Raw genomic sequence first — 27,204 nt, 5'->3', positions numbered from 1 at the left:
GGTTGGTGATGCAGTCAGTGCTGGGCCAAATACAAACGCATGTTATAATGCTGTTGCTCTTATCTTGTAGTCCTGCTTATTGTGATCCTGCTTTTAATAAGTAGCTGATATTTTACAAGTTGCTTCTTTATCTAACACCATCCCTCTGCATGAACGTAATGCTAATGTCTGTTACAATGTCTTTCACTTACAAGGATAGTGTGTGTGTGGGTGTGTGTGTATATGTACTAGGCTTAGTGGTTAGTACTGTCACCTCACAGCAAGAAGGTCGCTGGTTCAAGTACTGGCTGGGTCAGTTGTCGTTTCCGTATAGAGTTTGCATGTTCTCCCCATGTTGGCATGGATTTTCTCCAGGTGCTCCAGTTTCCCCCACAGTCCAAACACAAGTGTTATAGGTGAATTGAATAAGCTAAATTGCTCGTAGTGTACTGTATGTGTGTGAATGAGAGTGTGTATGGGTGTTGCGGCTGGCAGGGCATCTGCTGCGTAAAACATGTGCCGTAATAGTTGGTGGTTCATTCCGCTGTGGTGACTCCTGATAATTAAAGGATAAAGCTAAAGGAAAATGAATGATGGAATGTTAAGTTGTAAGCTTGCTACAGACTAACAAAAAAGTTTTTTTTTAATTTGATGATTTGTTTGGAGTTTTGATTTAGCAATATGCTAACTAAAAAGCAGTGAACATGGACAAAAAAATCAATTAGTATACCAAGATAGCACATACGCAATTCATCTAGCGTACATCTGTATTTAGACAAATGCATCTGCTAGTATTCTAAATATACCATAAACATCTTAAAAACATATCACAAACGGTTATTTAACATCAGTCAGGGTGAATTGCTCCAAAAAATTTCTTTTAGATGTACAGTAAACATCAAGGGATGGAACAGTGGCTAGCAATGTCACCACACAGCAAGAAAGTTACTGGTTGAGAGTCCTAGCTGGGCCAGTCAACATTTCTGTGTGGAGTTTGCATGTTCTCCCCTTGTTCGTGTGAGTTTCCTATGGGTTCCCCCACAGTCCAAAGACATGTGGTATACAGTAGGTGAATTGGATAAACTAAATTGGCCAAAGTGTATGAGTGTGCAGTATGTGTGTGTGTGAATGAGAAAGTGTGTGTGTTTCCTAGCACAGGGACCTAGCAGGCTAGTGTACTCTCAGTGCTGGGTTGTGGCATCCAATAGGACAGTATAAAACATATTCCAGAGTAATTGGTGGTTCATTCCTCTGTGGTGACCCCTGATAAATCAGGGACTAAGCCAAAAGAAAGTGAGTGAGTAAACGTCAAATAAATGTCACCATAATGTATATAAATGCTATATTTTGTGCAGTTTCAGGTTGTTTATGTCAATTTAATTTTTTATGTTTATTTCATGCACTGATTTAGTTCAAAACTTTAGTAACAAGACATTTTGAACGAAAACTTCTACAAAAAGGGGAATATTTAAGGAGAATTAACAACTTGGCTAAATTTAAAATAGCAAACTAGCATGCTATCATTTATGCTATTATTTCTTGTTAGCAGTATGTAACGTTAGCAAGCTAGCATAGCACTAACTGGCTTATAAGTGAAGTGTTATATACTATTCCAGATTTAATACTTTTCTAAATAAGTTAGCACTGTTAGCTTGCTAACTGTATGCACTGTGTACTCAGTTATGTTTTTGAAGTTAATAATATAATATTACTAAAATAAAATAAAATAAAATGGCACATAAGAGTACACAAGGAGAGAGTTTGACTATTTTATGAGTATTTGTTTCTTTATAGTCCATATTTAACAAACTTTGTTTTACCATGCTTTAAAAAAGGGCACTATCAACAAGCATACATCGCATTTAGTTTACTTTTAACTCAAGTAGGCCTATGCTCTTTTATTTGAGTAGAAACTGTGGTTACCATGGTCATTTTCGTAATGTTAATCTAAGGAAACTAAATATAAAGTTAGCTCAGTAAAGCAAACACTACACAAGGTATAATTAGCATGTATGACTAGTCATGGCGCTGTGATTCACTGTAAAAGTGTGTAGACACAACAGGTGCATAGGCTGTTCTGAAAGAACAGCAACAAATGTGCAGACAGACAGACAAAAGCTAACAGAAAGATCAGCCAAGACTGCACTTCTGTTGCTCATGAATAGGCAGACAGTTTCCCTCTGCAAACTAGTTCAGTGTAGAGTATCCTGGATGAAGGTGTAAAGGTGTTTCATGTCAAAGCCATTGTTGCTGGTATTGTTGCCTTTCTCTCAAGGGACAGGGCCCTCTTTAGGGAGGTTTCTTTTATCTTCTGAAAGCATTAACATAGTAATGTTTGGCAGGAGTCTGCTGGAAAAAAAACTGATGTTGGCTTAAAAGGAATTAAGTAATTGTGTGGTTCCTTTTAGTTTAACTTGTTGACAGCTAGTGTGTTTTCTAGGTGGCCATTTCAAGTCTACTGTCAAAGTTCTCCCCAACTTAATCCAAGAATAAGTCATGCTCCATTATTCTGCAGAAAATTATCTACAATAGGATATTTTCATAATGTTTTGCAATTCTACAGTGATTTATATCATATTAGCTGGTAAACAACTGCTGTCTGTTCCTCACTCTTCACAATGGCTGACCTGTCAGACGGAGAATTCCTCAAAGCAGAGCATTAGTATCTTGCTAATAACCCAATTATTTTGTGCTGTATCAGCCACAAAATAAATGTAAAATAAGAGGTTTACCTTCACAGATGCTGAGCTTTAAAAAAAGTACTGTATTAGTACTCCAAATCAGAAAAGGTTGGGACAGTATGGAAAACACGCACACACACACACACACACACACACACACACACACACACACACACACACACACACACACACACACACACACACACACACACACACACACACACAAATGTAATGATTTCCAAATTTATTTTGACTTGTAGTTCATTGCAGACAATATGAACATAAATTATTTCATGTTTTGTCTGGCCAACTTCATTTCATTTGTAAATACACATCCTTTCCTGTCATTTAGACCTGCAACACATTCCACACAAAGTTGGGGAAGGACCAATTTAGGTACAAAAGCAGCATTTAAGAAAGGTCTAGTCCTTTAGGAGTAGGGTTGGGTATTGTTTGGGATTATTTCGATACCAGTGCTAAATTGATACTTTTAAATTGATACCAGTGCCAAAACGGTGCCTGAACCAATACTTTTGAGCCACAAAATTATGGTGGATGACTCTAGAAAAATAATTTATTTGACAAAATCTTTTAAAAAATAATTTTATTAGAACAATATAATTTAAGTTTAAAGTAAACATCAATTCATATTTTATATATTTGAATGACATTAATACATTTCCTTTGATCATTTGTTGATTAGCATGAATTTAAGAATTGCATTATAAAATTATATTAGCTTACTACTAACCTTTGGAAAGGCTGTCTTCAAAATACTGAACTCCTTTTCAGTTCAGGGGCCACTTGTACGTAAAAGTGTTTCCATCGTAGTTTATGCGCATCTTTTCTTATCAAATAAAAAGTTTATCCTACTTAGTTATGCGCATAAGTTTTTTATGCACATTTTCAAAATTTATGCGCATCTTGGCTCTCCCATCAACCGTTTTTTTATGCGCAGATGCAAAATGCGCATAAAAAAGGTGGATGGAAATATAGCTAGTGACAGTGCTGTGTGCAATAGCCTAGTTCCCTGCATTAAAACAGGTAATAGTGATTTTAACACTTTTAATATAGGAAGTCCTCGACTATGCAGAGACCACTATTAATCAGAAATCTTGTGTACATAGTTTTACGTATTGAATTTACAAACAGTCGTCAAGTACCAAAGAACAGATGTAACACATTGATCAAAAGTACATACAATAAGACAATACTCTGATTTAGAGTCTAGACTACCATGTAAACAGTGATTTTTGATAACCTTAAAAGGAGCACAGACACCTGCGAGGTTTTTTTTCTTCCCATTTAACGTGCGGTATCAAATTGCATTAAAAAGAGCACTCTTCCACCAGTCCCCCGTGTCATCAAGGCCTCTCTCTGTGCGCTCTAGGTGTCACGAGCACTCAAGCACTTGCTTTCTCTGTCAGTAGCTATGTTTCCATCCAAAAATGTGAACAAACTTTATGCACAAAACTGTATTAACATATGAAAGACGTGTGAATGAAGCTGCATTTCCATCCAATTGGAACAACAATTGGATATTGTTTTAATCATATTGAAATCAGAGCATTGATGTCCATGTACGTATATTGAAAGTGCCAGATTATGTCAGAGAGAGTGCGTCCGTTACCTAAGCAACAAGAACAAACGCCTGACAGCCTGTCTGTATTCCTCAAAGTTGTTTAGAAATAAATGTTGAGAGATGGTGCCTATGTGAGCCTTTGATGCACCCCTTAATGCTTCTAACGTCCTTGTCGCAGCACCAGTGGCACCGAAATTAGGCACCGAAATTCATATGCTGATTTGATCCAGTACATACCGGTTACAAAGGTAGCGGTGCTATAATTGCACTGGGTTTCGGTACCCAACCCTATTTAGGAGCAAAAAATTTTTCATCAAAGAAAGATAGAAAGATGTTTGTGTATTTCACCTTCAACAGTATTAAAATAATTAAAAGATTCTGTAAATATAGAGGAATTTCTGTGCATAAAAGGCATGGGGGCGCTGAACAACAGCTCCAACAATTGTCATTACGATATCACCACATGGGCTCAGGATGAAGTTACATCCACAGATGTGAGTTAAAACTGTATTATACCAAAAGGAAGGCCTATGTTGACAGTGTCCAGAAGTGCCGCTGACCTCTCTGGCTCGGAGGCATCTGGGATGGACCATCACACAGTGGAAATGTGTACTGTGGTCAGATAAATTAGTATTTGTGTGGGAGAAATGGATCCTTCAGACTGTTACCAGCAACAAGTTCAAAAGCCAGGTTCTGTCATGGTATGGGGTTGTGTCAGTGCCCTTGGCAAAGGTAAATTGCATTTCTGTGATGGCACCATTAATGCTAAAAATGCTTAAAGATTTTGGAGCACAATATAGTGTCTTCTTTTATAACATATTCTTGTGTTTTTCAACAAGACAATGCAAAACCACATTCTGCACACATTGCAAAGTCCTGGCTGGGGAGGAAGAGGATACAGATACTTGACTGGCCTGTCTGCAGTCCCGACCTGTCTCCATAAAGGCTGATTTATACTTCTGCGTCAAGCGCACGCGTATGCTACGGCGCTGACGCATAGCCCTACGCCATGGCCGTCGGCGTTGCTGACGTGCACCTCTCAAAAAATGTAACTACACGTCGCAACGACGCGTAGCGCAAGCTCTGTGATTGGTCGGCTTGGTAGCGCTGACGAGTCTGGGCGGGACCGAGAGCTGTGCGAGCCCAATGGAGCGATTGTTTACAAGTTTGGAGTCCCGCGAAGGAGCTCCGAATGGAAAGTTTTGTTCTGTGTTTACCTCATAGTTAAAGTTGTTGCACGTCAGCCGGTTCCTGCCTCAAAATGAGCGAGTTTAAACCACTTGTACATCCCGGAAGCATTCAGAAAGAACAAAACACAGGCGAAGAAACTTGACACAGAAACACATTAACACCTCACTGCCAACTAGCGTTTTGGAAGTGTTAATGCAGACCAACAGAGACAGAAGTATACGCGCAGAAGTATAAATTCACAGCTACGCACGTTGCATGCACCGTTGGTTACGCCGGTCCCTTGACACAGAAGTATAAACCAGGCTTTAGAGAGTGTGTGCCGCATTTTGAACCACCTGAAACACTTCATCACTTGGCGTCTTCAATCCCTACACGTATTTTAAGTGTTTTAAAAATGAATGGCAACATTACAAAGTGGTAAATGCTTTACTGTTCCAACTTTATATGAAATGTATTGAAATCATGAGGAACACATTAAATAATGTTTGTTGTAATGAAGTACCAGTCAATGTAAATTTAGGAATCACTTCTTTCTTTTGTTATTTGCGTTTTCCATACTGTCCCACCTTTTTCTGATTTGGGGTTGTATATAAAACACATCAAACAAAGGTTTGATATAAAAGCACTTGATAAATTAAAATAACCAAGACATTATACAATCATAAAGTCAACATCTCATGTTATTAAATATGTTGAATGATGGCTTTTATATGGAGCTCATATTTACTGAAAAAAATTAAATAAAATTAGAATGACTCTTTAATGTCATCAGAAGAGTTTCTTGTTTTGCTTAAATCACTCAGAAAAGGGTCTACTTTTCTGGTCTAGTTAGTTAAATACACTTTCTAAAATAAACTGTCTCTTTTATAGTTGACTACTTTCCTACCATGTCCTGTTTGTGTGAGTTGTTCTATTTTTAGTTCTGGTGAGTCAGTAGTGAGGCTGAAATGGCTCAGATTGAGTTATGGACAGTTATGGATCAGAGGTCCGACCTCTGCAATAGGCATGCAGGCTAATAATGTGCTAATTAGAGCATTGACAGAAGGCTTTTGGAGATTATGTTCCTCTCTCAGTGCATCTGCTTCCCTGTTTATTTACTAAAAGTCAGTTTTTGAGGATTAATGGACCACCGTAGTTCATCCAAAATACAAAGTACATGTTGTTTCAAATTGACTTCAAAATAGGAGACACAATTTATTTTTCCACCTCAAAAAAGAAACTCATATTGAATAAATTTTTGGTAAATAATGAATTAGCATTTTCATAACAAAAAAATAATTGAAAGCCAAGAATATTTAAAGGTGACATCAGATTAATTTTTATTGTAGTTATTAAGGTTTTTTTGCAACCTCTGCCAGCTGCCGGCCCTGGAGTGTCCTTCAAAGTTTCTCTCCTACCCTAATTAAACACATCTTCATCATCATTTTCTTGTTGGCTTAGTCCCTTTATTAATCTGGGGTTGCCACAGCGGAATGAACCGCCAACTTATCCAGCAAGTTTTTACGCAGCGGATGCCCTTCCAGCCGCAACCCATCTCTGGGAAACATCCACACACACACATTCACACACTACGGACAATTTAGCCTACCTAATTCACCTTTACCGCATGTCTTTGGACTGTGGGGGAAACCAGAGCACCCGGAGGAAACCCACGCAAAGGCAGGGAGAACATGCAAACTCCACACAGAAACACCAACTGAGTCGAGGTTCGAACCAGTGACCCAGCGACCTTCTTGCTGTGAGGCGACAGCACTACCTACTACGCCACTGCCTAGCCAATTAAACACATCTTAACAAGCTAATTTAGTACTTACTAGAAACTTCCTGGCAGGTGTGTTGAAGCAAATTCGAGCTAAACTTTGCAGGTCACAGGGCATTGAGTTTGGGCATCCCTTTTATAAACAGTCAGTTTGTAAATAAGTGCCATGATTTCATGCCCATTGTGACTAGCTACTGTAGTTCTTTTTAATGTGCCAACTTCCAAACAAAGTATAGATTTCACTAGGGCTGCACAATATATAATTTCAGCATCTATATCGCAATGTGTGGATTCATCATTTTAACCTGTCCCTTAACCTAGCAGCTGTGCCAACATGCTTTAAAACCACCTCTATTGTGCCAGTGCCGAACACTCCAGCACAACATGCCTGGATGACTACTGCCCTGTAGCACTCACACCCATCATCATGAAGTGCTTCGAGCGGTTGGTCCTGGCACATCTGAAAGACTCTCTGCCATAAATAATGGACCCACATCAGTTTGCCTACTGTGGCAACAGGAGCACAGAAGATGCAGTCTCCAAAGCACTGCTCTCTCACAAAATAAAACAATAAAACCACTTATACACAAATGTTGTGTGTTGACTTCAGCTCGGCATTCAACACTGTCATACCCTCTAAGTTAATGACCGAACTTAGAGACCTGGATTTTGACCTCAGAATGTTAGATCAGGCCACATCTGCTCCACCTACGTCACACTCAACACTGGTGTACCACAGGGCTGTGTGCTGAGCCCCTCCCACTACTCTCATTTTACCATGACTTTAGGCCTGTGAACAGATCCAACACCATCATGAAATTTGCAGATGACACCACAGTGATTGGTCTAATCAGCAACAATGATAAGACTGCCTACAGGGAGGAGATACAGCATCTGGCCACTTGGTGCACTGACAATAATCTGCTCTTTAACACCAACAAGACCAAGGAGCTCATTGTGGACTTCAGGAATTGGATGAATAGGCTCACATGATCCCATCCACATCAATGGGATGGCCTTTGAGCTTGTCTCATCCTTCAAGTTCCTGGGGACCCACATCTCAAAGGACCTTTCCTGGACACCTCCAACACCTCCAGCCTGGTCAAGAAGGCTCACCAGCACCTATTTTTCTTAAGGCAACTTAAGAAGAACCAGCTCTCATCCGCCATCTTGTTTAACTTCTACCGCTGCACAATAGAAAGCATCCTGACCAACTACGTCACAGTCTGGTATGGAAGCTGCTCTGTTGCTGAGCGTAAGGCACTGCAGCGGGTGGTGACAACTGCCCAACACATCACAGGAACCACACTGCCAGCCATAGAGGATATCCAGAAGAAACAATGTCTGCGCCGAGCACGCAGTATTCTTAAGGCTTCCGGCAGACGCTTCAGGCTCCCCCGGACAAAAACCAGCAGACCGAGGAAAAGCTTTTTCCCCAGAGCTGTCTATCTTTTGAACTCTGCCCCTCACTGACTCTTTTGCCCCCCTAATACACCCACTACTCTCCTCTAACTTATACTCTTCACAATCACTGCACTATTTAACATTTGCACAATTAAAAACTGCACAAATTCATTGCACTACTTTGCACTGATTCATTTATTTAAATTGTAAATAACCTGTACATATATTCATTTATTTTACATATATTCATATATTCATTCATGTTAATCTGTTTATAGCTAATACAACCTCTCTATAATGTTCATAGTACATCCATGTGTAAATATCATCATAGTTTTTCTATAACTGCACTTTATAACTTATACCTGTACCCTGCACTTGCTGCTGTTGCACTCCTGGTTAGACTTAAACTGCATTTCGTTGCATTGTACTTGTACATGTATAATGGCAATAAAGTTGAATCTAATCTAATCTAATCTAATCAAAGGATCCGCAATATTAAGTCGATGTTATAGTTTTCCAGGAATCACAAATGCAAAGTGTAATCATAATAGAAAAAAAGTATCACTTGCAAGTGATTTCAAGGCCTGTGATTGTGTGAGCATTTTATTAGAGTTTAAAGCATTCAGGCACAATACATTTTATAGTTTAATAAAGATTACATTTTATAGAATCATTAGTATCATGAACACGATGCAGTGCTATTTTACATTGTATTATTCAATTTCTGTATACTAGGGGTTCTCAATGTCTACATTAAAAGGTCCAAATCTGAATTTTTATTTAGATCAAATGTCCGGAACAATTGATAGTACTTAACTTGTTTTTAAATCAACATCCATAACATGCCTCACAAGTCAACGCTATTTATTTTTCTTTAAATAAAGTTCGCATTCGCGTTTAAAACATATTAAATCAAGCCTGGATTGGCTAACCGGGAGGACCAGGAGAATTCCCGGTGGGCCGGTCGGTTTTTTGGCCGCGAGGGCCGGTGTCCCATGCTGCTTGCACTCTCAGCAGTCACACTCTTTTGATTTATTCATGTATTTGACCATAGCCTCACTCTTTTTATTAATTATTTTGCTGCAGCTCTGCTCTTTTTATTTATTTTCTCACAGCCCCGTGAGCAAAATGCAGCCTGCAGGGTAATGATGATGTAATAGTAAATCATCATTCGACCCCAAACAGCAGCACCTTAGTGAATATAAGAATTCGAATAATTAAAATTAATGAATAATACACCTGCTCAATGAAAATCAGATGATTCACTACTTAATAAGTCATATAATTATATAATTATATATAATTATAAGATATAATTTGATCAGAAATCTTAAAGGGGGAAAAAAAGATTAAGGTGAGTCACAGTGCAATATATATTTTTTCTTCCCAACATAACAGCGCCATTGTGGTCCAGTGGTCAGCGCGTTGCGTTACTATGCCGCTGACCTGTGTTTGAATCTCACCTGAATAAGCATTATTATGATTTTTTCATTTTTATTGTTAAGAAATATAATACTGTTAGGGTTGTTGAACATTTGAAGTTCTAAAGCAGCTGTTTTCTTGAAAAAGACGCGGTAGTGTCATTAGAAACTGAATTGGAAATGATCTTATTTTAATATAGTCAGTCGTGAACTGAGGTGGGCCGGTCTAAGGCTTGAAACTCCAGGGCTGAAAAGGAGTCCCACTCCGGCCCTGTATTAAATACAATGTAAATGTGTACAAAACACAACAAAGGGCCCAATAGTATCTGGATGCAGCCATGATGATGCAAGCTGAGATTGCATATCTCAGAGATACAATAGCAGTGTCTCATTTTAGAGGCTGCATCCTCTGAAGGATGCATTCGAAGTTCGCTACGTCATTGCGATGTGACGAAGGCTGTCTGATATTCAAAAAATTTGTTGGCTCCTTCAAACGCAGCCTCAAAATGAGTCTTTTGTTTCCCAGGTAATGAGGTTCCATTTGGATCCTTTACCTCCTCGAACATCCCAAAATTCAATGCGCACTAGATCGTCTTATTTCAAAACACTTGGTTCAGCTTGTGCAGACTTCGAAGGACTAATTTTTGAAGTCTGCATCCTTTGAAGGATGCAGCCTCTGAAATGAGACACAGCTAATGTCAGACACAATGCACTCCATGTAGCTAGTGATGTCATTGTGAGGGGTAGGGTTAGGTGTGGGCATTAAAAAGCATTGCATGCAGGTCAACTACACCAGGTCTGCATTCAGACCACTCTCCAAAAAGAGTGAAAAATACACAAGGTCTGTAATGAAAACTTAAGGTGTTGTAGTTTTGCGGTCCTTATGTTTGGATTTTGGGGTTACCTTCATTCAAAATGTTTGTGCTTCATTTCATAGTGGCGTTTTACATTTCACTCTTTACAACTCCAATTGTCTCATTACAATTCAAGCAGAATGGCTTTGTGCTGGCGTGTGGCAAAATAAACTCATACTTATCTGCCCATTCAACTTTGAACTGTTAAATCTCTTTGTCAAGTTTTCTTCACCGTGAGCTACTTACTTCTAAAATGCAGTGAGTGTGAGTCAAAAAAAGGAACTGAAAAGATATAAACTTTCTCCAACTTTTATTCAAATTTGTTTTTAAACATTCAAATATTAAACACTACTTTTTCTCTAAAGCAAACAGTAGTGAGTTATGGCGTTAGTTATCTCCTGGTGCCTTTTTGATTTTCACATGGTGTAACAGCTGCAAACAAATCTGATATTGTATTTTGCTGTTGCTTTCTGATTGAGCATCACTGACAATATTTTCAGTTGATTTTAAGCAAGACACTCCTCATATAGTCACCTGTGGTGCTTTTTTAGGGGCTGGTTATTGTATATTCCTCGTGTTGTGGCGACAGCTCTTACAAATGACCAGTTTTTGTTCTGTGCTTGTGACTTTAAAAACCAAAATATTCCAATATCATCAACATTCTTTGATACAAATTAGTTTATTAATGCTTTTGAAGAGGCAGACGCCATCATGCCACTGGTCCACGCTTTCCTGTTTGTTTGTTTTATATTGTGGCCGTTTTGTATAGTTTGGTTGCGCAATTCTGATTTGGCAGAATGAAATTGAGCACACTCAACTGGCTAGTAAGACTGTCACACAGACAGCAGTCACACATTTGCTCTGGGTGAGGGAAATTATATAATGCATATATATTTCATTTTACAGCCTCTTGCAAGTAACTTATCATATTTCAGCATATAACATTTCAAATCAAGATTGCGATTCGATTTTGGTTAACCACACAGTCCTAATTCAAAATATTAAATTATGAAACTAAAGGAATTCTTTAGTATTTTGACAAGGATTGATTTGCTGTATTGTTTCTCAGCATTTGTTTGAATGGCGTATTGTTTTGAAGTTAAAAAGCAAAAAAAAGATTAAAATAACCAAAGCTTGCAGATCAGCAGGAGACCTGCCTATTTTAAGGAAGATTTTTGGGGATGAACTTTTACTGCATGACCTTAAAGTTCTGGGTGATGACTTTCTAACAATAAAAAAAATCTTTTTTTTTTTTTTTTTAAAGGCACTTGAATGAAACCACCAGGCAAAAGACTAAACAAAGAGAATAATGGAGGTTGGCTTTCCATTCAGCTCCTCAAGTCACTTTCTCAATGACTTCCATATTGTGTTTACAATCACATTTATACTTGCTTTCATAAAATGATTATACCTTTTAACTTTGGCAATGTCACTACCCTAACAGGATTCTATGGCAGATTACAACTTAACCATGTGGTTTTAAAACATTTATACTGGATAAGATCCAAAGATAAAATTCACAAGTCTGCACTTCACTGTCTGTGGTAGAGCGAACGTTTGACAGCAGGTCACAGCAGGTCATGACATGATTTAGCTTCTGTGAGAGGAATTTTAAAGATTTTTGTGAAGCAATCTTTTTATTTAATAGTTGATTTATGTGATTCAGATTTGAATGTGAACATGCAACGTTTTAAAATCTAATTCATAAGTTTTGACATTTATTTTTTAAGGGATAGTTCACACAAAAATCAAAACTCTCAGATTTTCTCTCCCACAATTGTTCCAAACTCTTTCCTTGTTTTTGTTGAAAACAAAAGAAGATCCTTTGAATGATACTAGAAACCAATAGCTAATGACTTCTGGGATCCAAGATGATTTGGTATCATCTTAGATGATATCTTTAAATCTTGATAACTGATCTCTGGCTAATTTGGTTCTTTAAACAAGTTCGCGAATCAGATTACAATGTCTGGATGAACTGATCCGAGATCTCTGCATGTGTTGTTAAGGAAAGATCTATTGATCCTTGAATCATGATCAGCAATGCAATGATTGTCTGACGGCACAGCAGCGTAATGCCATAATTGGTGGTTCATTCCACCATGGCGACCCCTTATGAAGGGACCAAGCTGAAAGAAAATAAATGAATGAATGTATGTTTTGGTTTTCAAAGTGTGGGTAGTGGTAGCCGTTGACTATTGAATTAAATTTTTTGGGGGAATTTTTATGTGTATGTTGTAAGTAAAATTTTCATTTGTAAGTCGCTTTGGATAAAAGCGTCTGCTAAATGACTAAATGTAAATAAAAATGTTCAATTATCCATGTGACCAAAATTATATAAAATTCATAGTAAACGGTTTGTTTATTATGATACACAATAACTTTCCACCTTTGCTGTAGGCAGCAGGGTTTACACTTTCATATGTCAAGAGAATTTATCAATTTATTTAGTTTGACATTCTAGATCGGATTTTCTTTACTATAGTAGCCTAGGCCTGTTTTTATTTCTTAATTGTCGTAAGGAATTTAAATAATTGCAACTTTTGCAAAGCATCAGATCAGTCATATTAGCTGTCAAAAAATGTGCACGACTGCATAAATTATTACTTTGTGAAAACAAACAAACAAACAAATAGTCAAATAATGTGCATGTCTATTATCATACAGAAATTGTACTAAAGCTGGATCAGTACCTTAAAATAGTATAGGTTGTATTTAAAAATTCATTTTAATAAATGTCTTTGATCCCCTTCGGGAGAACCACCACGTTTTTGTACTTTTATTTCAGAGTGCAGATTGCATAAGTTTTATTTAGATATATTTTTTAAAGGTATATGTATATAAACATAAATATTATTAACCATATAATATTAAATAAAATCAATTTTAATATAATAATAATTATTATTATTATAATTATTATATATATATATATATATATATATATATATATATATATATATATATATATATATATATATATATATATACACACACACTTTTTAAAACTTTTTTCTTATTTTCCCAAGTGCATATAATCTATAGGTTGCTACTGTAAGAAATTATCAGCATTCGGTACATACTTTCTGCATGACCTTTGCTTGAAATAAGCTGATCTAATCCTGTTTATATGAAATAAGCCTGCTCCCGAGCAGACCAAGAACTACCAGAACTGTTACTATGACAACAACTCTCAGATGAGTTTTGAAGAAGAAACGATCCTGGATCATGTCAAATCATCAATAACCAAATCCAGCTGAGTAATCTATGTACGAAAAACAGACCCCTGATTGCTACCAGTTTACAGTATTCTTTAAAACATTTTCTTTTGTAATTAAAAAAATAATAAAAATTGAAGCTCATTAAGGTTTGGAACCACTTGAGAGTTAGTAAATTGAGAGCAAACTTGCATCTTTGGGTGAACTATGCCTTTAAAGAGGAGTTTGAACTTAAAAAGCCTGTATGTATCACTCTTATCTTGGCTTGAAATAGTTAATTATATCAGTTAACATATAGATCTACTTTAGTTAATTAGATAATGAAAATTATAAGTAAAATAGTAAGCATTTTTAATTTTAGCTGATTTACTTAGATAGAGTTATATTTAAGTTCACAGAGATCATTGGTTAATTTTAATTGATCAGTCCCTCATTTCAAAGTGTTATGTAACAAATAACGTACACCCTGCTGGATTTTATTGGAGAACTAACACCCAGCTGGCCCTGATTATCTGGACATTATCTTGATTATTACACAACAATGCCCCACATACAGTATGTAACTAGTTGGACATGAAATATTGAGTGTAAAAAAATGTTAGGGATGCAGTATAGCTGTAGCACCTTTTAAACAGCTTTTCAATCATAAAAAGAACCAGAGATGTTAATTTGGGATGAAAAAGTTTAAAATCTTTTCTGTTATCTTATTACTCGTTAAAGTGTACAAAACAGACACCACAAAGATAAACACAGCATACTTAAATATGTCTAAACGAAAAAGAATGTGTCTGTGATACCAGGCTGACATAGTTAAAATATTGAACACAAATTATTGATTTAAGTTTTCAAACCCAAAGCTTCTGCAAAATAACCAGCAAGCGAAAAACACGGATTTCTGTTACCCAAACAACCCAGTTTTCTTACCTTTATACTGTTATTAATTATGTTATTAATTAATGTTATCATTAAACTTGAATCTCATTGGTCAGTGGCATCATTTAGTGGTTTATAAATCCACAATAACAACCAGTGGAGAAACAATAGGCTTATTCAGGTGATTGCAGGTATCTGTACCATATCTTATAGTTATCCATGTAGTTATAGAAAATTAATCTGACATCAATATTAATAGCAGTGTAACTTGATAGTATCTTTCAAGACTGATTGTTTTGCACATTTTGTAATGGGTATAAGAAAGTAAAATGGTTGATCTTCCATTAATACTTCCTCTCTTGTGGTAAAAAATGTGTGTTATAATCGTATGACTGTACTATATCTTACCTTTGTCTAGTTAAAACTTGCCACTGTTTAGCAATGTGAAAACGTTACTTTCAGTAAAATAAGTATATTTTTACACTCAAATCAATAATTTGTGGACAATTACTTTGTGTTACTTATGTTTTTCTTGTTATCGCAAAAATAACACACTTCCTGGTTTATTTAAAATACAATTCACTCTGTCAGGTTATAATCAATGATAACCACCAACTGGATGTACCTTATGGCTTACATAACACAAATTTTATGCTGGTACTGACCAATCAAAATCTTATTCATCTGTCTGTCTGTTACACTACTGTTTTTGAATGTTTGGTGCCATCTTATGACTGAATAATACATAGGTTAGTGTATGCTCCATTGAGCAGTTTAGTTTTTTTCTGTCTAATTATGTTTTGTGGCAAGTAGACTTGTGATAAAGTGGAATTTCAAGAGTACACACTTAGCTGATGATTGATAATAAAGCTTGTTTGGCATACTGTCCCGGGAGAGAGCCCTGAGCTTATAAGATCCTCAAGCCCTGGGCTCCCTCCCGTTGAAGGGCGAGAGGGGAGTTTGAGCTCAGGTTGATTTTGATGACTCCACCTTCTGCTTATTGTAGCTAAGTGTAAAATATGGATGCTGAGAAGGTGTACTCCGAGCTTGGCTAAAATATTTTGGATTCATTGTTTAGGGTGCTTGTTTTTGAACTGTGGGAGGAAACCGGAGGACCCGGGGAAAACCCACGTGAGCACAGGGAGAACGAGCAAAACTCCACACAGAAATGTCGCCTGGTTTGGAAGGGGATTAAACCAGGGGCATTCTTGCTGTGAGGCATCAGTGCTAAACACTGGCCAACGTGTCGCCTGTTTGAAAGGAGGGAAAGTAGGGTTGGGTTGGATTTTTTTTTTTTAAGATGAAGATTTTGAGATGAGAAAAGTCTGGTGATTTATAGTGAGTTAAGGATCGTCTGATAGGATAATTAGTCATGAGCTAAAGTTGGAACAGCTGTGAACAATCATAAGCACGTGATCCTCTCGAAATTTGTTTATAAATAAACTTCACAAAGTACATTCAGGCGTTTGTTTGCGCAGAGTTATCCAGACATGGATGAAGCATCAAATGCGAGTGAGTTATATGTTAAGTCAATGCAAACACGCAAATAGACATCCTGTGGCGTGATTCGCGCAAATGAGGCAGCACGAATGATGCGATTCACGCGAATCGCTCGAGTTGGAAAATCTGAACTTCAGTGGACATTCATGCCATTTTAACCAATCAGGAGCTTTCTCTTGTAGAGGCGTAATTATGATGTAGTGCCTGTTGTTGTTGTCTCAAGGGGAAATCCTCCTGCTGACACTAGACAAAAGTTCATCAATCTGGGCATGGCTCATTCTGAAGCACTGCTAAAAATCTCCATCATCCAGGTATAGTTTCTGGAGGAGTTGATAAACTCATTGAGCTGAGAGCACCTCAGAAAGGATCTCGTGGACATGGTGTTAAACGAATATACGCTGTTTTTCAGCCTTCCAAAAGCACATAAAAACAGTTATTCTCTCATTAAAATCCATGTCAGCCATTTAGCAACAAAGCTAGAATCACCGGGAAGCGAAGTTGACACGAGTAAACTCAATGTTCACGTGTCTATTTAAAAAAAATGCGAATATCGCAATTTTATTTGCATGTTCTGCGTCTGGGATGAACACAGCATTATGTTGGGCCCTAAACCACTGTCAGGCTTTATTCTGTGATAACAACCATCTGTATTTATTTGACCCCTTACATAAAAAAATTATATTGTTTAACATTTTACCAGAATATTATTATAAATATAAAAACCTTCAAGAGTCATGAAATGTGAACTACATTCATTTAATGTGATGATTCGACATAAAGATATTGAAACAAATAGCATCATGATTTCTGCAAAGAAAACACGCTTTGAAACAATGTTTATAACCAAAAGCACTACTTGACTTTAGCTACATTTTCTTTTTAAAAAACATTTTTTATTTTATTTTATTGATGCTAGTTTTTGTTATTGAGAAAATATTTGGAAAATAAAAAGCGAACGTTTAACTATTTCTCTTGAGTTTTAAACATTTATATTAAGCAAACATTCTCATTTGCCTGTTTTAATGGAAAGACCTGACTTTTTTTTCTTTTTTCTTTTTGCACAGGTTTATCAGAAGCCTATGGATATAGATCACAGAAGAAACTCTCAGAGAATGTAGAGTGGTCATATGCTGGTGAGTTTTGCATTCTAAATGTCCTTACATTGTGTTTATTATCAGTGTCTAGTGATTATATCAGGGATTCCACTTTAAACGAACAGACAGATTTTTTAAAGATGCACATTTTAAACTGAAGCACCAATGGCATCCTTCGCTCGTGCCAGCTCAGGTTTAGGGATCATCTTTGTCTAAGCATGCAGGGCTTAGCAGGACAGATTAAACTCATCCGTATCTCCTAACCAGGCTTTCAGCATTAATATGGCCTGAATTAAAGGCTCTGTCTGATCTCGCCCAGACAGTGCATATCAGAGTTTAAAGGGTGTGTTAATGGAATCATGTAAAATACATTGTGGTGTTGTTCAAACCTTCTGAGAGATGAAAGATTAGTTTTATATTTGCCAGAATTTACTGGAACAAATATATGTCAGCTTATGGGTTTTTCAAAATGTGCTGTTTAAAAGTCTAGTTATGAAAGACAAATGATAAATTTTTAGGGTTTAGTCAGCTCAATCTTACAAGGAAATTTACACTAACCACTTTATTTAAAATGAGCTGAAACAACACAAATCTTGAGTTTTTTTTTTTTTGGGGGGGGGACAACTTAATCGCTTTGTGTTCAATCCACTTTGATTTGTAAAAACTCATAAAAAGCTGAAGGAATTAAGTTAACTTTATTCCTTCATGATATCCCAACATGAATTAATTGTGTGGAACCCCACATTTTTTACAGTGTAACTATTTTATTGTCAGAAAAGTGGCTAATTTGTACAAATTCATTTAAATTCAGCATTATGAAAATGTATGATATTTAAAAGGAGGCATGTCCCCTACTCCTCAGTGGGGCATGAGCAAATCATACTAAAATGTATTATTCAAAAATAATTAAATTGAAAATTGTGCATGGACTATAACTTAAGCGTCAAAAGCTAAGTATGGATTTGGCTTTATAGATTTAATAATGTCTTTAGGGGCATTTACATGGCAACATTTTAAAAAAAATACAACTATTTATGCTTTTGTACAACAGAGCCGATGTGGAAGTTTCAAAGTGCAAATATTTGAACCCTTTGATATATATATATGATCACACCAGTGTGATTAGAGCAGGGGGTGAGGGTGAATGTAAAATGTATGTGTGAAAAGAATAAAATTACGCTATTTTAAAAATAGGCCTGTTCGAGTACTTTATATGTATGAAAAAACAATAGTAGGCTACCATAGTTACTGATTAGTGTCTAGTTTACATAATTTTGTACATCCCCTGTGTGCTGTATTAATTTAACTATGCAATAAATTGAAATCCATTTATGCGTTTTGTACAACAAAGCTGTTGTGAGAGTTTCAAAGAGCAAGTATTTTAACCCTTTGATGTATACAATCACACCAGTGTGATTAGAACATTTAGGGCTCTATCTTGACAATCCATGCGCAAAGTGCAAAGCGCAGGGCGCAAACGCCTTAGGCAGGGCAAGTTTATTTATATAGCACATTTCATACACAGTAGCAATTCAAAGTGCTTTACATAAAAAAGAATAAAAGAAAAAGGTATAAGAAAAATAAAAACAAATAATAAAAATTATTTAAAAAAAACATAAAAACAGGTAAAATGTAATACAAAAGAATGAAAAAGAAGAGAAAAACATAATAGTGCTATCTGTCGGATGTAGCACAGTGCTCAATCAGTAAAGGCACAGTTAAACAGATGTGTTTTCAGTCTTGATTTGAACATGCCTAATGTTGAAGCACATCTGATCATTCCTGGAAGCTGATTCCAGCAGCGAGGGGCATAGTGGCTGAAAGCTGATTCCCTCTGCTTTGACTGAACTCTTGAAATTTCTAGTTTATATGATCCTAAAGATCTGAGTGATCTGTTAGGTTTGTGTTTAGTGAGCATATCTGTAATGTATTGAGGTCCTAGGCCATTTAGTGATTTATAGACAAGTAGTAATACTTTAAAGCAGGGGTCTCAAACTCAATTTACCTGGGGGCTGCAGAAGGCAAAGTCTGGGTGAGGCTGGGCCGCATAAGGGATTTCACAAAAAAAAGTCCTCAAATGTCATTATTAACAGTTTTAATTATTTCTTCTGAACATGAAGTGTCCTGAACATTAATAGAACATTGAGTGAAGATTATGAACAGTTCTTCTGAACATGGCATCTTTTGCCTACTCCTTACTGCCAGAGACTTGACAGCGCTTCTTCTCACAAATCTGAACCACATTTGGCTTTAGAGCGGGAGCAGTTGAGACCCTCAGTATGGCTTGAAGATGATCATCATTAAGTCTAGACCTGTACTTTGACTTATTGAAGTTCAAGGTGGAGAATAACTTCTCACACAAATATGTGCTCCCAAAAAGGCCAAGTCCTAGGGAAAAAAGTGGGGGAACTCACTCAAAACTTCCATTCCCTCACCTAAAAAAAGGCGTATATATGAATAAATAAAACACCCCCACCCCACTCCAGTCACATCAGTCTGTACCAGTCTGTATCTACCCATAATATATAAGATGCATGCTGTAGCTTAGTGGCCTACAGGGGCAGGAACAGCTTACCTTGGTTCTTCCCGCCCGTCATAGCGTCTATCAAAGGGGCGGGGTGCGTGGTGACGTCACCGGCATCCCCACCCCTTTGTTTACACGGCGGGCGGGGAATGCCAGTGACCGCTGTGTACGGATAGAATCAGCGGAGCGGCGAGCGCTCGCTCTCCCCGCTCCGCTGATTCTGTCAGTGTACAGCGGTCGGCGCGGGCCACAAAATATTGCACTGAGGGCCGCAAATGGCCCGCGGGCCGCGAGTTTGAGACCCCTGCTTTAAAGTCTTTTCTGAATGTAACTGGGAGCCAGTGTAAAGACCTGAGGACAGGTGTGATGTGCTCTGATTTTCTGGTTCTGGTCAGAATCCTGGCTGCAGTGTTCCAGATTAGCTGTAACTGTCTGACTGTCTTTTTAAGAAGACCAGTGAGGAGGCCGTTACAGTAATCCACCCTGCTGCTGATAAAAGCATGAACAAGTTACTCTTCACTGGAAGTCTTCACTGGAAACAAAGCATCTGATTCTTGCAATGTTTTTGAGATGATAGTATGCTGATTTACTAACTGCTTTGACATGACTATTGAAACTCAGATCTGACTCCAGAGTCACACCAATATTCTTGACCTTATTTTTTGTTGTTTGACCTTTAGTGCCAAGGTACACATTCACCTTGAGAACCTCATCTCTGTTCCCAAATGCGCTCTCTGTACTGTGATGTGCTCTGAAACCAGACTGAAAGTTGTCTAAACACCCCTTGAAGCTTAAGAACTTGTTAACCTGGTTGAAAACAACTTTTTCAATGATTTTGCCAATGAAAGGGAGATTTGAGATTGGTCTGTAAATGTTTAATAGGGTGTTATCCAGGTTGCTCTTCTTCAAGAGAGGTTTAACAACTGCAGTTTTAAGTGAGTTTGGAAAAATCCCTTAGAGAAGTGAAGCATTTACCACTTTTAGAAGATACTTTTCTAAACAGTTAAACACCGTTTTGAAGAATGATGTGGGGAGCGTGTCAAGACTGCAGGTTGATGTTTTCATAATTTGCACAATCTCTTCTAAGATTTTACCATTAATTGCCATGAAATCAGACATAATATCTGATTTCTTAAGTTGTGGTTGAGCTAGTTTGACTTCGACACAACTTGGCTGATTGGATGAGCTGATTGCCTTTCTGATATTATTGATCATATCAGTAAAGAAATGAGCAAACTCATTACATTTGCTTTCAGAAAGTAGTTCAGTTAGAATCCGACTGGGGGGATTTGTGAGTCTCTCTATCGTTGCAAAGAGTGTGCAAGAATTATTTAAGTTTCTGTTTATAAGGCTTGAAAAGAAAGTCTGTCTAGCAGAGTTTAGTTCCAAATTAAAAGCATGAAGACTGTTTTTATAGATATTATAATGGACTACTAGTTTCGTCTTTCTCTACATTCGCTCAGCTTTCCTGCATTGTCTTTTCTTCATTTGTACTCTTGGTGACCTTGTCCAAGATCCCTTTTGCCTGCCAGTCATCTTATTGACTTTAACAGGAGCAACGTCATCTATGATAATTTTAATTTTAGAGTTGAACAAATCAAGGAGAGAATCAACTGAGTCTGCAGATATATTTAGTGCTAGCGATATGGCCTTCATAAACTGCTCACTGGTGTTCTCATTAATGCATCTCTTTCTGACAGACAGATCTGTCTTTAATAGCAGGAGTGATCAATATATTAAAGAAAACACAGAAATGATCAGATAGTGCAACATCTTTAACAACAGTCGATGAAATGTGTAAACCTTTAGATATGAGTAGATCAAGAGTGTGCCTTGAACATGCTGAGACAGATCAAAAGTGTTAAAAACAGTCTTTTACAGCATTGATTTCTGGATAATCAGTGTGAATATTAAAATCCCCAGCAATAGTAAAATAATCAAATTCAGAGGTTACTATTGATAATAGCTCTGTAAAATCATCAATAAAAGCTGGAGAATATTTTGGAGGTCTGTAGGTAATAATCAGTGAGATGCGTGGAGCACCTTTAAGTGCTGTACTCAGATATTCAAACGACAATTAGTCACCAAATGACACTTGTTTACACTCATAGACACTTTTTTAAACAGGGCTGCGATGCCTCAACCTCTCCTATTAACTCTGCAAACACTCAAAAAATCAAAGTTTAAAGGAGCTGTTTCATGCAGAACTGCTCCGCTACAACTGTCATCTAGCCAAGTTTCATTTAAAAGCATAAAATCAAGTCATCTGATGTTTAAAAGTGCTAACTTAGCAGTTTTAGCCATTTTTTCTACAGAAGTCTCAGATATCTCTACGGCCAAAAGATGTCTTTGGTTTTCTGTCACTTAACACAACACATATCTGCTTAGAGAAAGCTACAGACACACTGGGTTCCTGCTTGTACTGAAAACATTTAATAAAGACACTGTTATCTAAGCAGGCCCCCGACACACATCAATGAGAGCTGTTGTGTTTACCAGCTGAAGATGGGGCGTTGTTGTTTGGGCCCTGGCGGTGTGGCAAAACTCTCAGGGCTTTTCCAGGTGGGCTCATAGGTGGTTGTGGAGCAGGCTGCTTTTTGGTTGGTAACTGGGGGCTTGCGGCAATGGAGTGTGAAAGTTTAGTTCCAGCATACACCAGTTCCTCCATCTTTTTTGAAAAACTCAAGAGAGGTGATTAAGGTGACAATGAGAACGTGTCCGGTGACAGAGGCTGTGGGTCTGGAGATTCTGGCGGCTGAAATATGTTTTCCTGGCTGTTTTTCTGAGGATCATTTTTGAGTGACGAGACTTGATGCTGTTCTGCGTCACAGTCTGCCTGTGTTGAGCAGAGGGCAAGTGAGCAGAGGGCATTAGGGGCGTGTCAGAATCTACTTTTGCTAGTATAAGAACGGAAAAATCGTTTGCGCCGTGGCGCATGATCTAAAAGAGTTGAGCCTATTTACTTAATGAGTTATAGGTGTGTTTTGAGAATACCAATCACAGTCTCATCTCCCATTGCCTTTAAGAGTCAGTTGCGTCACACCATAGCGCATTTGCTATTTACATTACAAACTGAACGCTTCACTAGCGAGAAAATAGTTAAACAGACCATCTACAGCGCGAGAATAAGAGATGAGCTTCCTCATTATTTACTTTCGCTTTTGCTTTCGTGGATAGGGAAACTTCTTGTACGCACAGACATCCATAAATAATAGCCTATAAATAATTAATTTTGTTTGTTAGGCGCAAAGATTTGTTTCAAAACTATTTCTAAATTCATTTGTAATTTCCAGCAAATTAATAAATGAACAATAATAATGAAGTGTGTTAAAAAAACTGAGTTATATCCAAATATATAGCCTCAGCCTGCCTGTTGGATATTTTAAACTGGATGAAAGATCATCATCTTCAGCTGAACCTCGCAAAAACGGAAATGCTTGTAGTTTCTGCCAACTCGACTCTACACCATAACTTTTCAATGCAGATGGGTGGGGCAACCATTACTGCATCCAAAATGGTGAAAAGCCTTGGAGTAACGATTGATGACCAACTAAACTTCTCTGACCACATTTCTAGAACTGCTCGATCGTGCAGATTCGCACTCTATAACATCAGAAAGATCCGACCCTTCTTATCTGAACATGCAGCTCAACTCCTTGTTCAAGCTCTTGTTCTCTCCAAACTGGATTACTGCAACTCTATTTTTATTTTATTTTAAAAAAATAAAATAAAATTCTAATACTACTAATACTTCCCTTCTTAGACTTTACAGACCTGAAACTTGCCCATAGCACTTATTCATTGTTGCTCTTGGTTGTGTAAATTGCTTCCTTGTCCTCATTTGTAAGTCGCTTTGGATAAAAGCGTCCCCTAAATGACTAAATGTAAATGTAAATGTAAATAAACATGCTGTGCCCCATATGGTCTAAAACCTGACAGGTGGACAAATCTAAGCTTGTTTTTAATAAAACAAATGTACATATGCATATAATAAATAATACTGCTAATAATGATAACATTATGCAAAAGGTGAAACTGAAACTGAAAAACTGAAAAAGCCTCCCGAGATGATGAAGGCATGAAAATATGGTTTTTATATTTATGTAGGCTAGAAAAATTTTTTTTGTAATATTTTAATCCTTTATATTTATACCCTATATATATATCCTTATTATATCCTATATATATCCTTAATATTTTAATTCTTTTTTATGTAAAGATATTTGCGTATTGCTGTACATCCTGTTTGTTTAAAGCAATGTGTAACGGAGGCGCACAACAAACGCGCTCTGCGCTGGACTTTAGACTGGCTTTGTTCTGGTCTATAGAACAGTCTATTAAAGTTTCTCAAAATAGCAACGCGCCAGTAATGCCCCTCAACATGCCTCCTTTTTTTGGTCAGAACGCCTATGGCTGCATATATGCATTTGCTATTTAAACAGCGTGCACGGCGCAAAACGTCAAAACGACTCCAAGCACCAAGCTGAAATTAGCAAACAACAATAGCATCACGCCTTGCGCCACATTGTGCCAGGTGTATGATAGGACCCTTGGTGCGTAACTTAATCAGCTGCAAAATTCAAATCTGCTTTCCAGCAATTTCTTGCACTAAGCATATGTGCTGTATTTACACCATTTGAGCTTTAACAAAATGTTAAAATGGCAAGATGTAGATGTCTATGACATAGGACTTGAAATTAGGCATTTCTATGGCTACTCTGCCAATGGCTAGGGTGTAGATGTGGCATTCTGGCTTTCTTATTGTAAAGCTAAGCTCTATAACATTGTAGACTCCTAGCAATGCATTGTATTTCATGTCAGTATAGCATGACCATTTGTCAACAGCCAGCAAGTAGCATTTTATTTGCTTAGTTTGGGTAAATGCTTTTAAGGAGAGAGTTTTGTAACATAAAGAGCATTTCCTTGCAACATATGAATTTAAAATATTTCAAAAGAGCAAGAAAAATCTAGTTTTTTTATTATATGGCTCCTTGATATTCGAGAAGGCAGAATCAAATCAAACAATATTCTGTATCTCTCGTCTTTTCATTGCCAGCTCTTTTCCATTTCTGGCACAATGGAGAATTCCCCTGCTTCACTTTTGTTATTGAAAGTAGGCCAGATTTGATTTTCTCCTCACTGTAGTGCACTTTTGATATTCAGCGTCTGATCTCTATGCTTTTCTGATCATTACTTTAGAGAATATTTCAGAAAGCCTGCTGAACCTTCGGACGGGGGCTCGGAGTATCAGAGCAAAGGTGTTTAGTCTAGGAAAAATCATCTATTGAGCTGGGAAAACAAATCATGAGTTCAACCGTCGTCTCAAACCCCTCGTCTTTGACCCGTCACAACAAAGCAGATCTGGGTGTCATTGGAGGTTGGCACAACAAAGGGGCATTATAGCAGGCTGCAGGCAGGCGGTCTGTCATGCAGATAGGACATTGTTCAACAAGCATTACCCAGAATACCATGACCCCTCCTCTTCATTGACCCCTTTTTTATATCGCTCATGAGCTCAAGCGATACTGAAACAGGATTAATCAATTCCTATAACTTAACAAGCAGAGTCTATTTTTTTAATGCCAAGCAGAGTTGTAGACATCTGGATAACTAAGTGTAGATATCTATTTACTGTTATAGAGCATTTTAAATATGTTATTTGAAGAAAATGTGATGTTTTTCCTAAAATGTTTTTAAGTTTTGTTGTTGTTGTTTAATGAGCTTATGCTGGGCAATAAAAATCAGAAAACAATATAGCTTTAGTTCTAGTAAATGCTTTTAGTCACATAATTTTCTATTTTTTATTTTTTGCCTGTGAATTAAAACAAAAATTGAGTATTTCCACAGTGGCGCCCCCAGAAAATGTTCTTAGGGGTGGCCAGATGAGACCACACAAAATATTGGGGTGACACATAAAACAATAATTACGAATTCAGTGTAATGTTTTATTTGTATGCAGTTTTTGTTACCTAGTTTAAATTAGTTTAATGAATTACTCTTAAAAATTGCAATTTATTTCTTAAAAATAATTCAGCAAGTACATGTGCAAACCAAATAAAAATCTGTTTTTGTTCCATGAAATATTGTTATTGCTGTCCTGTAGTTGAATGTGTGCGCATGCTCTCAATAACGATCGGGGAGAGGGAGTGAATCAGCTATATCGGGAGCGCCAATCAGTCCACAATAATTTTAGTTTCTGCAATATATTAATTAAATTATATATTAAAATATTGTGAATTTACATTATTACACTTACATTAATAATATTAACAGCAAAATCATATTGTTTACACAGGGGTGGCTGCCCCTGGTTTCCACCTCAGGGATGCCATAGACATTAGCTCATTTCCATCCACTTATTTTTATGCACATTTTGGATATGCGCATAAAAAATCGATTGATGGAAACGCCATGATGCACACCAAATTTGAAAATGCGCATAAACAACATTTGTGCATAACCGAGTAGGATAAACTTTTTATTCGATAAGAAAAGATGTGCGTAAAGTGGTGAATGATAAAAATGTGTGTTAATGGACAAACTCAGCAGGCTGAGCTCATTGTAAAACATCGGAAATGTTGTTTTGGTCATTCTAAAATGCCTTAACCATTTCAGTATTAGTGTTATTTTATTATTAATTACCTTCATAATTTTCAAGAGCATGCGCTCCGCATTATCTTTTGAGGCGCTGGTCATTTATTAAATAAGGAAAAGATAAATGCAGCTTCCCCTACCCCAATAAATTCAGTTTTTACTGTTGATATTTGGAACCAGTTTACCAGGAAGTAACGATTTTTTTCTTTTTGACTCGTTGGATAAAAATGCTGCTTTATTCGCACATCTTTTATGCAATATTCCAGTTTTACGCATAAAGTTAATTTGCATTTTTAGATGGAAAATAGCTAGTGATGGACCACAATCAGACCACCAAAAAGTACCAAAATAAAAGTACCAATAGTAATTAATATTAACTCTGCCACAGCCATATCACCCTGTAGCTGGTTACTCACTGAAACTAAAGGCTGATTTATACTTCTGCGTCAAATGCCGGCGTATGCTACGGCGCTGATGCATAACCCTTCGCCGTGGCCGCCGGCGTCTCTGACGTGCACCTCTCAAAA

The 27,204-nt window shown here is 37.2% G+C and overlaps 1 protein-coding gene across 7 annotated transcripts in view; it reads left to right on the top strand.

Moving 5' to 3' along the window:
- Positions 1-27,204, top strand: part of ptprz1a (protein tyrosine phosphatase receptor type Z1a) — a 155,572-nt gene that overhangs the window by 39,818 nt on the left and 88,550 nt on the right. For all 7 annotated transcript variants that reach the window (XR_012400446.1, XM_073943220.1, XM_021470701.3 and 4 more), the window contains exon 2: positions 17,530-17,598. Coding sequence is in view for 6 of the 7 variants with exons in the window: in XM_073943220.1 (XP_073799321.1) it covers positions 17,530-17,598 (69 nt within the window). In the remaining variant the exon portion in view is untranslated. The remainder of the gene's footprint in view (positions 1-17,529; positions 17,599-27,204) is intronic.

Source organism: Danio rerio, chromosome 25 (assembly GCF_049306965.1).
Source record: "Danio rerio strain Tuebingen ecotype United States chromosome 25, GRCz12tu, whole genome shotgun sequence".
Classification (NCBI taxonomy): Eukaryota; Metazoa; Chordata; class Actinopteri; order Cypriniformes; family Danionidae; genus Danio; species Danio rerio.
The sequence above is the reverse complement of the archived record's forward strand: the minus strand, read 5'-3'. Positions and strand labels throughout refer to the sequence as shown.